This window comes from Pelophylax lessonae, assembly GCF_965119305.1.
Source record: "Pelophylax lessonae genome assembly, chromosome: 5".
Taxonomy (NCBI): domain Eukaryota; kingdom Metazoa; phylum Chordata; class Amphibia; order Anura; family Ranidae; genus Pelophylax; species Pelophylax lessonae.
The window spans coordinates 475,172,071-475,186,202 of record NC_138772.1 but is presented as its reverse complement, the minus strand read 5'-3'; the positions used below and the strand labels follow the sequence as shown (position 1 = coordinate 475,186,202).

Sequence of the window (14,132 nt, the reverse complement as noted above, 5' to 3'; positions counted from 1 at the left end):
AACCTAAATTATAAGTGCACTTTGACACACTTTCACTTCATTCCACAGGCTGGGGCAGTCGTTCCATTAAAACTTTTTTAAGCAATACAGTTTATTGAGTTTTACAAAGAAAAACAGATCCAACATATACTGTCAGTCAATATAAAAGTGTTGAAAACCTTCGTACAAATAGATGTACAAGGGTTACATCAAGACTTTTATAGAGCAGCGGTGGCCATGATGAAGGTAAGTACACATCTGGGTGTGGAGAGGGTTGGTTGGTTTAGGTCAGGGAGGGCCAGAAAGCTTAAGTCACTTGTGTCAAAGTGCACTTAGTCTTTATGGTCCAACGTAGGTTTGCACAGAACTGTTAGGTGCAGTCTACGATCCACACCCACCACTGAATTAATACCTAACTAGCAGTTATAGGGTTGGCACATAGCTAATATCCAATTCATTCCAATTGATTTACTGTCTGTCACCTCCCCACCTGCTTCTTCTCTTTCATCTCCTAACCCAGCCTGTCTCTTGACTAGACCTTTATACCTGGTTTCATGTAATTCTTTCAGATTTGAGTCACAGTCCAAAGGAAAACTACCCTGGATTACTGCTAATCTATGTGTCATTCTTCAAGACTTGGACACGGACGGTTTCAACAATGAAATTCAAACACCTTTTTATTTTCCTATGTTGTATACTGGAACAGGTAATATTCATGTCTTAGTAGTTGATCATGTTGATAAAAGTCTTTATTAATCTGTACAATGTATGTGACTGGATTATTTAGAAGGGGGTAGAAAAAAGGCAGAGGAATTAAGAATTGCTTTATGATTGGTTGCCATTAAATTATTGTACATTTCAATTAGAGTAATTTTGTATGTGGCATGTTTTTGTAGTTTTGTATGTGGCATGTTTTTTCATAAAGAAGATGTTGCAAGATGTTTTATCTGTAAAATTATCAACTATTTTCAACACACCTTTATTATAGTTAGAGTTATGAAACGAGAAGAAAAGAGGAGTATAATTTAGGGGTAACTGGGACAATCGTACCAATTATTTTTCAATTTTCAGACAGATTGAGGAAGGATTAATACCTTTGTTGGCTTTTTCCTGTCTGTTCCAGGGGCATATTTATAAAGCAAATAATCTGACATTTGCCTAATATTAACTTAAGGTGAATCTTCAAGGCGTATGTGTTTGTTTTACATGACGGTGATGGATTCACCACCAGAGAATGTTTGATGAAAGTCATATACACTGCTTTATAAATACGCCTATTAGTGTTGTGGAGATCCCCTGCTTTCTGGGGGTGAAATTTAGGGGAACTGCCCTCCAGAGATAGCAATAAAAACCTGACATAGGCTCAGTCCAAGCCTTTTCCACTTTATTCAAAACTAAAAAAGTCTGTGTCTGAAATTAGACAATAAAAGAAAATCTGTCCTCAGAGAACTTTGCATAAGTCGCATGCTGATTTCCTGAAAATTTTAGTTGCCTGGCTGTTTTTCTAATCCAATGGCTTCAGCATTATGTGAGCATGGAACACATGAGGTTTTATGACTTTATTAGTCACATGTTTTTTTGCCAGGTCATTTATTCTGAAGCTCAAATAGAGAAAGCTGGGCAACTAGCATTTTAAGAGGGAAGTCAATGAAGGCTGCACTGTTTTTTTCTAAATAACATAATTAAGATAAATGATTAGTTGTCAGCAATCATATAGGAATAAAAATGTAAAACCATAAATGTTCCCTCCAAGGACTCTTCCCGCCCGAATTATAGCTGTAGATAGGGATGGAAAAAGTACTAGGTAGTAGAGGCGGCCACTTTGCGCGTTTCAGAAGGGAGGGGACGCAAAAAGGGCAGGGCATGAAACGTATGAACTATTTCAAAGCTCATGGGAGTGGGGGTTCCACACACTTTGGCCTTTTCTTCTTGGGTGCTAATGGACCTTGTCCCAGTACTAGGCCAGCGCATAAATATCTGAGATAAGATCTCAATTGTTTGTCCTGTAAAACATACTATCAGTCCATACACAAAAAGAGGATCAATAGATGCTGCAGTACTAATTGGAACTACAGTCAACTGCTATGGAACATAACAATACAAAAAACCCCATACAGAATGATCTCTCAGAATAAATATTATTTTGCGAATGTGTATAACACAATACAATGTGTAACACAACCACATTAGATTGTGGTAAAAGGGATTAATATGATACTGTTACTGTCCTTTAGTCATAATAGCCAAAGTGACAGTTATCAACCATATAGGTACATCTAGGGGAACAACTCAAATCACAGATAAAGTGTGGCCACCTCTTCATATGGAAATATAAGGCCTGATGCACACAGGGCATTTTAAAAAATGAGCTGAAAAGATAGTACCATCGCCAGGAAAAAGCAGCTGTAAAAATGCACTTTTAGAAACATTTTGCATTGGCGTTAATACACGTTTAGTCAGGTTAGCGTTTAGCAGCATTTCTCTGTGTTCTCAGCATTTCTCCTCTTCTATTTTCCACTCCCAAATCCAATTACTACAGCTTAAAAACACTCGACGCATCTTAACACAGTATACAGCGTTAACACACGTTTAGCGTGTCAGGCGTTTTTACAGCTGTAATGCTGCTGGTCCAAAACGCACTGGCCCTGGATTTTTTTGCAACCTGAAAACGCCTATGCCTCTTACAGCTTCTAAAAGCCTAGGCGTGCATGGACACATAGAATAACATGGAAAGGTGTTTTAAATTGTAAAAAAAAAAAAAAAAAAAAGCCTGACACCCCTAGGAGCAGCTGTATAAACGTCCAGTGTGCATGAGGCCTAAAGGTCCTTTCACACGGTGCGCCTTCCGACAAAGTCCATTCTCTGCTCAGCGGGGGATCGATTCCCGCTGAACAGGCGGATGACAGCTCCGTCTCCGCTCTATGTGTGGAGACAGAGCTGTCAGATCCCCGCTGTCCTCTATGGGGGAACCGTCTGTCCGTTCTCATCCGATCCCATCTGATCCGATCCACCAGACGGAGAATAGGGTTTCCATCCGTCTGGATATCACAGACAGGATTGGAATCGGATAGCAGCGGGTGTCAGTGGAGATGTCTCCGCTGGCATCCGCTGCCCCATAGGGATGCATGGAGCTTCTGATCCGGTCCGCCTGAAAAACTGATCGCCCGTGTGAAAGGACCCTAACTAGAGTTGAGCAGACACCTGGATGTTCGTGTTTGACGGGTTCGGCCGAACTTTAAAAAAAAGTCCGGGTCCGTGTCCCGGACTTTTGCCGAACTTTTCCCGGACACCGAACCCCATTGAAGTCAATGGGGACCCGAACTTTCAGGCACTAAAATGGCTCTAAAACACCAATGGAAAGGGCTAGAGTGCTGCAAATGGCAACAAAACGTAGTTAAGAGCATGGCAAGTGCTCTGCAAACAAATGTGGATAGGGAAATAAATTAAAACAACAAAAAAAAACAGAAAAATAAAACAATGTTCTTCATCTCTGAAGGACGAGGCCCATATGTAGTAGGAGGGAGGTTGAGGTGGTGGTGGATGTGGCGGTGTCATAGGCATGTGCACAGGGTGTGCCGGGTGTACCTGGGCACACCCTAATCACCTAGGGCACATAGCATTATCGCTCTGTTTGCCAGTGAGGAGATGGGAAAGATCTCCCTCGGACCTGCTCTGCTCCATTTCTCTTTGCCAGCAGGGAGAGTAATGTATCAGGGCCATGTACATGTAGGCAAACACATGCATGTGTATTTAAACTTTGGGGTGCACACCCTAATGCAATAGGCTGCACACACCTATGGGCGGTGTAGGTGGAAGCGGCGGTGGAGGAGGACCAGGGCCGGATTAAGAGCATCATGGGCTTGGTGCTGAGGATTTTGAAGGGCCTTAAGGGCCGTGCCTTGGCATGCACCCAGAGGAGGAAGGGTGCAGCCATGCATGCCTAATTCAACATGGGATGCTGTCTCTGAAGCCCATAAACACATCCATGCATCGGCAACTGTCCCTCCTTGTCCGGCCTTCGCGCTGTGTGGGGAGGTTCTGAGGGTGCTGCCTAGGGAAGCGAGCATAGAAGCCAGACTTCTGTGTTTACAAGTGACAGAAGAGTGGTAACAGTGAATATGGCCAACCCGGGGCCTATATAAAAAGGTAGGGGCCTGGAGCTGCAGCTCCAATAGCCCCTACGTTAATCTGGCCCTGAGGAGGAGGACGAGGTAGCCAACACTGCTTCTTTTCACAAATTTTAAATGAGGGTACACCCCAAAAGAGTGAGAAAGAGCAAAAATGAATTTATTGAATAGCGGAATAGGAAATATGATCAAAAAAAGTGTATGTATCTCACACGTACACAACCACACTAGGCCCCAATTACTATTGTTTGTACCCCTAAAAGGATGGATGAGGAGTAGGAGGAGTATGGAACAGGCAGCACCCTCAAATCTTCAGAAGTATGAGATGAACCTCAAAAACTTGGAAAGGTGGATCTCACACGTACCGACACAGACTATCCCGCAATTTAATTGATCCCCAAAGGTTTTAATTGAATAGCGGAATAGGAAATATGATCAAAAAAAGTGTATGTATCTCACACGTACACAACCACACTAGGCCCCAATTACTATTGTTTGTACCCCTAAAAGGATGGATGAGGAGTAGGAGGAGTATGGAACAGGCAGCACCCTCAAATCTTCAGAAGTATGAGATGAACCCCAAAAACTTGGAAAGGTTGATCTCACACGTACCGACACAGACTATCCCGCAATTTAATTGATCCCCAAAGGTTTTTATTGAATAGCGGAATAGGAAATATGATCAAAAAAAGTGTATGTATCTCACACGTACACAACCACACTAGGCCCCAATTACTATTGTTTGTACCCCTAAAAGGATGGATGAGGAGTAGGAGTATGGAACAGGCAGCACCCTCAAATGTTCAGAAGTATGAGATTGTGTTCACTGTACCCCACAAAGATTGTGTTCACTGCACCCCAAAAGGATTTTGTTCACTGCACCCCAAAAAGATTGTGTTCACTGCACCCCACAAAGATTGTGTTCACTGCACCCCAAAAGGATTTCGTTCACTGCACCCCAAAAAGATTGTGTTCACTGCACCCCAAAAAGATTTTGTTCACTGCACCCCACAAAGATTGTGTTCACTGTACCCCACAAAGATTGTGTTCACTGCACCCCACAAAGATTGTGTTCTCTGCACCCCAAAAGGATTTTGTTCACTGCACCCCACAAAGATTGTGTTCACTGCACCCCACAAAGATTGTGTTCACTGCACCCAAAAAGGATTTTGTTCACTGCACCCCAAAAAGATTGTGTTCACTGCACCCCACAAAGATTGTGTTCACTGTACCCAAAAAAGATTGTGTTCACTGCACCCCACAAAGATTGTGTTCACTGCACCCCAAAAAGATTGTGTTCACTGCACCCCAAAAGGATTTTGTTCACTGCACCCCACAAAGATTGTGTTCACTGCACCCCACAAAGATTGTGTTCACTGCACCCCAAAAGGATTTTGTTCACTGCACCCCAAAAAGATTTTGTTCACTGCACCCCACAAAGATTGTGTTCACTGTACCCCACAAAGATTGTGTTCACTGCACCCAAAAAAGATTGTGTTCACTGCACCCCACAAAGATTGTGTTCACTGCACCCCAAAAGGATTTTGTTCACTGCACCCCACAAAGATTGTGTTCACTGCACCCCAAAAGGATTTTGTTCACTGCACCCCAAAAAGATTGTGTTCACTGCACCCCACAAAGATTGTGTTCACTGCACCCCAAAAGGATTTTGTTCATTGCACCCCACAAAGATTGTGTTCACTGCACCCCAAAAAGATTGTGTTCACTGCACCCCACAAAGATTGTGTTCACTGCACCCCAAAAGGATTTTGTTCACTGCACCCCACAAAGATTGTGTTCACTGCACCCAAAAAAGATTGTGTTCACTGCACCCCACAAAGATTGTGTTCACTGCACCCCAAAAGGATTTTGTTCACTGCACCCCACAAAGATTGTGTTCACTGCACCCCAAAAAGATCGTGTTCACTGCACCCCACAAAGATTGTGTTCATTGCGCCCCAAAAGGATTTTGTTCACTGCACCCCACAAAGATTGTGTTCACTGCACCCCAAAATGATTTTGTTCACTGCACCCCAAAAAGATCATGTTCACTGCACCCCACAAAGATTGTGTTCACTGCACCCCAAAAGGATTTTGTTCACTGCACCCCAAAAAGATTGTGTTCACTGCACCCCACAAATATTGTGTTCACTGCACCCCAAAAGGATTTCGTTCACTGCACCCCAAAAAGATTGTGTTCACTGCACCCCAAAAAGATTGTGTTCACTGCAGCCCACACACAGCAAAATGGATGTGGATCACTGACACCTGCCTATCTCCTATCCCACACCACACAGCAATATCGATTCTAGTTTGTAGAACACACTTTCCCTAAAATTCAGCAGACTCTATCCCTAACAGGATTGATAAGAGATCGTAGATCGGGACTGAGTGCAGAGTGCAGACCCCACCCCACACAGCAATATCGATTGTAGTTTGTAGAACACCCTTTCCCTAAAATTCAGCAGACTCTATCCCTAACAGGATTGATAAGAGATCGTAGATCAGGACTAAGTGCAGACCCCACCCCACACAGCAATATCGATTGTAGTTTGTAGAACACAATTTCCCTAAAAATCAGCAGCAGCCTCTCCCTAAAATGCCTACAACTCGCCCTGCCTAAAACACTCCGACCTGTCCCTCAATTCTATCCGGACACAAATGGTTTTTTTTCTGTCCCTAAAATCAGCAGCCAGCACGTTGATGTGTGCTCTCTCCCTGATCTAAGCAGCAGAATGACGCCGCTGCGGCGCTGCCTCGAACTTATAAAGACTTGGTCACATGCTTCAGACGGCCAATCACAGCTACTGATACATTTGTAGGCATGGCTGGGATGGCTTAAGGCACACCAGTTAAACGCTTGTTGATTGGCTGTTGAAAGCCCGCCACGAAAAGCGCGCCAAAGCATGCAAAACCCGGAAATAAAACGACCGAACACGGATTTTTACCCGAATATACAGTAAAGTGTCCGTGTCCGTGTTCGGGTAACAAAAATCCAATTATTCGGTACGAACACGAATAATACAGTCCGTGTTCGCTCAACACTAACCCTAACTCTTTTATTGAAACTTTAAGTCACAACAGAGTCTTCCATTATGAAGAAAGGAACTTGACTTAGACACCAAGGTAGAGCATTGGATATTGCAGAGAATAACATAGTAACACTAGGATTACCATGTTCCTAGTGCTGACTGATCTTAAAGTGGAACTCCACCCAAAAAAGGAAGATCTGTCCCCTGCTCCTCTTGCACATTTGGCACTTTTGAGGCCCTATTTTGACAGGTACCTGCTCCCACTTCTGTTCCAAGGGCCGCGGCGCTCAGCAACTGGAGTTCTCCTCCCTCCCTCCCCCTACAGTCTTCTGGGACACTAGCAGATCCCAGAAGACTACATCCACCAATCCAGGATGCACTGTGCGACTCGCGTATGTTCAGTGGGCACCCGGCTGTGAAGCCGCAAGCTGTCACAGCCGGGTGCCCATAGTGATGATGCCGGCGCCGCAAAGGGAGGACAGAGGATAAAGATGGCTGGGGTGAGCTCACGCTGGACCGTGGGAAAAGTGAGTATGTGTTTTTTAAAAGTCAGCAGCTACACTTTTTGTAGCTGCTGACTTTTATTTTTATTTTTTTATAGGTGCCTGGAGCTCCTCTTTAATCTATTGCTGTGTTGAAAATGTCTTTGAGCTTTGGAAATTCTTGAGGGACCTAAACTGATTTTTCACAATCCCCAGTTCTTCACCTTTTTTCTGCCTGAGCACCTAACCTGACCTTTAACACGAGACCTCAACACCTAAACTCTCCAACATTTAAACCCAAAACCTCAAACCTAACACTAGTTTTTCCCCCAGAGCACAGCGTCTGAATGCCCAGCCCCTGAGCAAGCAATTAAAGGGGGAACTCTCTGGACTCTAGTGTAAGGAGGAGGGCTTTAGTGACCAGAGCCCCCCTTATATCAAAGTTCCCTTTTACATTACGGTTTGCAGCATTCCACTTTACATCAGAGTCCACAGTGTTCCCCTTTACATTAGGGTTCTGTGGATTCTGATGTAAAGGGGAACTTTGTAGATTCTGGTGTAAGGGAGAACTTTGCAGATTGTGAGCTCCATGGGTTCTGATGTAAGGCTGAGTCTAAGGGGAGCTATGTGGACTAGATACATGTTTGCAGCTTAAATATTTATACTTGCACTAAAAACATTCTGGGTAATTTTGTGAACTGTCAGTAAAAAATGGTCTCTATCAGTAAAATGTTTGAGTCGAATCAGTAAATTTCACATTTACAGAATCCCAAACTCCCATGTGACAATGAACCATTTCACTTCCATAACTCAGGCTAAATGTCATTTTTGGAAAGGTGCATATCAGAGCAGACATTCCTCTCTTATAATGTCTGGGATAATTAATAAAACAGTACAAAGTGCAATATTGCTGTGCACAATTCAGAAACCATATCAGTCAATCACTATATCAGTCAAACAGAAATAATCTGCTGAAGCGCATCTATGGTCCACATGTAAAATCATATAATCATTTTGACATTGTATTTCAATATTTTCTAGCCTACTCCTATTACTCGGACTTGGTTCCTCGGCGCCTCTACACTGAGAACCGAGCGATCGAACACCACCGATCGCTCGGTTCTGACAGCTCCCCGAGCAGAGAGCTGCTGATGGTCAGTCAGTAGCTCTCTGCTCTGCCCCCTCCTCACTCACTGGAGCGCTGGGCTGTAGAAGGGCGGGGAGCAGCTGGCTCAGGCTTGTTAAGAGGCTGAGCCAGGTGTCGGTCCAGGCACCTGGAGGATCCCGACTTCGTGGTCGAGATTTTGTAGTGCCTGGACCGACTTTTGTGATGTCAGCCTGCTCTCTGCTGAAAACGGGTCAAAGGAGTACAAAACAAATTTTACTCCTGTGATCCATAGGAGATGTACAGCCAAACGAGCTTTAATTTGTGAAGATCCCACACATTTACTTCCTTGAATTCTGTGACACGTAGTCACTAGATCCTGTGAGTAGACCCTGCTGTGTCACACATTTCACAGAGGTGGGGTTTCAGAAGGCGGAGTCAGTACAGGAATCACAGCTTGCAGGCAGCAAGGTACCATGGGATCTGTAGTCCTTAGACATTTAAATTAAAGAGGAGCTCCAGTCTCCTGTGTAAAAAATAAAAGTGTAGTGGCCACACAAAATATTGACACTTTGGGCCCAATTTGGATGTTTAAACTTAGGGATGTACTCACTTTTGTTGCCAGCGGTTTAGACATTAATGGCTGTGTGTTGAGTTAGTTTGAGGGGACAGCAATTTACACTGTTATACAAGCTGTACACTCACTACTTAATATTGTAGCAAAGTGTAATTTCTTCAGTGTTGTCACATGAAAAGTTATAATAAAATATTTAGCAAAAATGTGAGGGGTGTCCTCATTTTTGTGAGATACTGTATATATATATATATATATATACAGTATATATATTGATTTTCATATAGCCCTTTAGAGTCCCCTAAAAGTCCCCATTGGAAGAATTGCCCTCATATCTTGTTTTGGTGACAGCACAATTTTGAATTTCCACGCACTTTCTGTATTGGGGGTCATGGGCATTCCTAAAAATCTAAAACAAAGACCAATGAAGCTAAAAAGAATTTGGCATTACATGCACTTTAATTTTAAAAAGGGATCCAAAGCTCTCACTAGACAAACCCATTTCCAATAATTATCTTCAGTGTCCAGACTCAGGACATTATTGAATAAACAATTTAGAGTGGTTGTAAATGCTGAAAGTTCTTTTTAACTTAATGCAGATAACACATTAGGGTAAAAAACCTTCTGTGTGCTGCTCCACCCTCACCCCCGCCCCTCCTTTATACTTACCTGAGCCCAATCTTCATCCGTGCTGTGCCCAAGAGCAGTGGCTCTCTCTGCTCTCTCTCTTCATAGACACAGAGACCACCATTGACTCTTGCTGCTGTCAATCACAGCCAGTGAGCAGAGAGCAGGGGGCGGTGCTGGGATGCTCTCTGTGTGTCAATGAAAACACAAAGTGCGGCTCAGGATCAATCCCACATGAGTGCCCCATAGCAAGCAGCAGGGGGGAGAAGCTGAGAAAGCCACCAGAAGAGGAGGATCTGGGCTGCTCTGTGTAAAACCATTGTACAAAGCAGGTAAGTATGACATGTTTATCTTAAAAAAAAAAATCCAATCCTTTACAAATATTTTAAACTGGTATTAAACTCTATTTAATAAATGTATATTCTATTCAAGTATGCATTCTTAACTCAGAATAGTCTCTTCTATTGCGCTCATCTTCCTCCAAATCTCAACACTCTGTTTTTTTTTGCTGCTGTGATCCATCATCCTGTTAGAGTGTGGCTATCAATGGCGGCTGGTGCTCAAAATTTTTTTTTTGGGGGGGGGCGCAAAAAATTTAATAGGCATTGCTTTGCGGCAAAAAACGCTGTAAAAAATTGCATGACTTTGAGGTCACAAAAGTGTGAAAGGGGCCTTCAGTAATCAAGGTATAGTGTGCCCCCATCAATGCAGAATAACCAGCGTGCCCCCTTTCAATGCAGACAGACCAGCGTATCCCCTTTCAATGCAGACAGACCAGTGTGCCCCCATTCAATGCAGAATGACCAGCGTGCCCCTTTTCAATGCAGAATGACCAGCGTGCCCCCTTTCAATAAAGAGAGATCATCGTGCACCCATTCAATGCAGAGAGATCAGTGTGCCCCTTCAATGCAGAGAGATCATTGTGCCCCCATTCAATACAGAATGACCAGCATGCCCCCTTTCAATGCAGAATGACCAGCGTTCCCCCTTTCAATGCAGAATGACCAGCGTGCCTCCTTTCAATGCAGAGAGATCATCGTGCCCCCTTTCAATGCAGAGAGATCATCGTGCCCCCATTCAATGCAGAGAGATCATCGTGCCCCCATTCAATGCAGAGAGACCAGCGTGCCCCCTTTCAATGCAGAATGACCAGCGTGCCCCCTTTCAATGCAGAATGACCAGCATGCCCCCTTTCGATGCAGAGAGATCATCATGCCCCCTTTCAATGCAGAATGACCAGTGTGCCCCCTTTCAATGCAGAATGACCAGCGTGTCCCCTTTCAATGCAGAGAGATCATTGTGCCCCCATTCAATGCAGAGAGATCAGTGAGCCCCCTTCAATGCAGAGAGATCAGTGTGCCCCTTTCAATGCAGAGAGATCAGTGTGCCCCTTTCAAAGCAGAGAGATCATTGTGCCCCTATTCAATGCAGAGAGATCAGTGTGCCCCCTTCAATGCAGAGAGATCAGTGTGCCCCTTTCAATGCAGAGAGATCAGTGTGCCCCCATTCAATGCAGAAAGATCAGTGTGCCCCCATTCAATGCAGAGTGATTAGTGTGCCCCCATTCAATGCAGAGAGATCAGTGTGCCCCCTTTCAATGTAGAGAGATCAGTGTGCCCCCTTTCAATGCAGAGAGATCGGTGTGCCCCCTTTCAATGCAGAGAGATCAGTGTGCCCCCATTCAATGCAGAGAGATCAGTGTGCCCCTTCAATGCATTGAGATCGGTGTGCCCCCATTCAATACAGAGAGATCAGTGTGCCCCCATTCAATGCAGAGAGATCAGTGTGCACCCATTCAATGCAGAGAGATCATTGTGCCCCCTTCAATGCAGAGAGATCAGTGTGCACCCTTTCAATGCAGAGAGATCATCGTGCCCCCTTCAATGCAGAGAGATCGGTGTGCCCTCTTTCAATGCAGAGTTACCAGCGTAGCGTACCCCCCCCCCTACCCCCGAGACCAGTGCACTTACCTGCAGCGGCGGCTTCTACTCAGTCCCCCGGCGTCTCCTCGAGTCCTCACACCTCCTCCTCGGCAAATAGCATGGTTTTGCCTTTCGGCCAATCAGGAAGCTGATTGGCCAGGAGGAGGATCCGTGTGACAATAGCGAATTTTCATTCGCTATTGTCACACAATGGGTGGGCTCGGGGCGTACTGCTCTGCTCCCCGGGTCCACCCTTTTCTGAAGCCCATTAGAGCCTCTGGCTCTAATCAGGTGACTCAGAAAAAAAAAAACCATTGAACTCCATGAGTCCGGCGCCCCGCATGCAGATTAGGGGGCCAGCCGCATGGATGGGGGGGGGGGTGGCGCCCCTGCGCCCCCAACGCACCGGCCACCACTGGTGGCTATATTCATTCTCTATGGTGTCACTGTATAGGAATGTAGCCACCCTCTCCTTCTCACTCCCAAGATAGACTATGGACTATGTGACCAAGTGTAGTGTGCATAGAGCAGTGCACATGACCACAACTAACATGCACTACTTGTTTCAAATAAAAGGAAAAGAGGGCAAAAAAAGAGAGGTTCAAGGGCTTACGGAGGAGGCAGTAAGAAACAATCCTATTAAAAAATTAATTACAGGGCCATCAATGCAAAACTGAACTATTTTTAATTCTTATGCTTCTAGCATTAGTAAATAGATAGGAAGTATATAATATTTACTTATTTTAAACTTTTTACATTTCTTCAGTTGCTTCCTGGTTTCTGGCCTAGGCCAAAATAATGTCATACATCCCTGGAGTCTTCATGGGCATTTTTGTTTGCATCTGGAGGAGGAAGGGAGGGAGGAGGGGCTTTCTCGGTTAAGCACACCCTCCTGCCTGCATGCCTGAGCTAAGAGCAGCTGGACTCAAGGAAGAAAATACTACATGCATCATCTACCCTTACCCAAGATGGTCGTGGCTAGAAATGCTAGGGGGGAGGGGGGTTTCAATGTGATTTCTTAACAAAACAAAGCACAGAGACATGAATGGATAGGTGAGCTTGCTTTGAATGTTGAAAATGAATGAGATAGCATGTTCAGTTTGAGGAGCTCAGGTGCAGTTAAATTCTGCCTTAAGTAGTGGATGTATATGGATTATTTTTGTAAAAAAAAAAAAAGAGTATAGTTTAGTATCACTTTAACGTTTATGTGATAGTTTGGTGTCTTATAAAAAATAATGTGCTCCTCTAATAAATAAGTCATAAGGATTCACTTAGGAGTTCACTAATCTTTATATAAGCTGTAGCCTGGTGCATTTACATTTTTCATTGTTTTTAATTCTATCTATATAATTTTGCTATTATTTATGACTACACATGAATCACTTCACTTGCGTACGAGTGTTGGTGGAGCTCCACAGGAAGTTTAGCAGTACATTGATTTCAGTGTGCTACAAATGATGTTACTGCTAACAAGTGCTTAAAGGGTAATTCCACTTTGGTGGGAAAAAAAATAGCAAATACAATTGCGACACAAGGAAAATTGCGATTGGATGGTTTTAAAAAAGACCTTTGCTTTGCAATCTGCAGCCGCTGTAATTTTCTAAAAATGCAATGCAATATGGCTACCTGAAGTTGTTCTGTACACAGAAGTTCTACAGAACACCCCCCAGAAACATAATTTCCTGCTTGTGTGATTGGCTCACTGATTTTCCCAGAAGTCTGCACTAAGATACAAGTCAGATTTAAGGCACCCCCTGCAACAAAAATGTCATTTTTGGTGAGATACTCCCAAAAGGGACACTTCTAAAGGGACTCAGGCCCAGCAGCTTTACTCATTAGTGCTCTGCAGGTGCAGCAGCTGATTGATAATTATGAAACCACTCCCATTAGATTCATTTTCCCACAGGGGCACAGAGAAACACAGGAATTTCTTCAGAATAAAAAAAAAAAAGGTAGGAATCTGCAACAAAGGTTGTTATAATCCTTTTAATGTACATAGATCACCCAGAGGGGAATGTTTTTTTTCTCAACAAAAGTGTAGTTACGCTTTAAAGTGATCCTGTGCCCATATGGTGACTAGTAAAAGAAGCCTGGGCTGTAAAAGAACATCATGTGACTTACCTTTTTTGTGACCTGACTCTTGAAAATCCCACGACTATGCTGCTCCCTGGCTGCTGCAGTAATTCTATAATTCAGGGTGTGTTAAAACGTGCTTCTTCCACCACATCCTGTATTTCCTCTGACCGGCTTATACCTCACTACAGGAGATTCAAACTGCCGGGAG

At 44.0% G+C, this 14,132-nt stretch overlaps 1 protein-coding gene across 1 annotated transcript in view; it reads left to right on the top strand.

Annotated features, from left to right (window-relative positions):
- Positions 1 to 554: 554 nt before the first annotated feature.
- Positions 555 to 14,132, top strand: part of CDH17 (cadherin 17) — a 104,748-nt gene continuing 91,170 nt past the window's right edge. Inside the window, exon 1 of the mRNA XM_082259885.1 lies at positions 555 to 685. Within this exon, the coding sequence (XP_082116011.1) occupies positions 638 to 685 (48 nt within the window). The 5' untranslated portion in view covers positions 555 to 637. The remainder of the gene's footprint in view (positions 686 to 14,132) is intronic.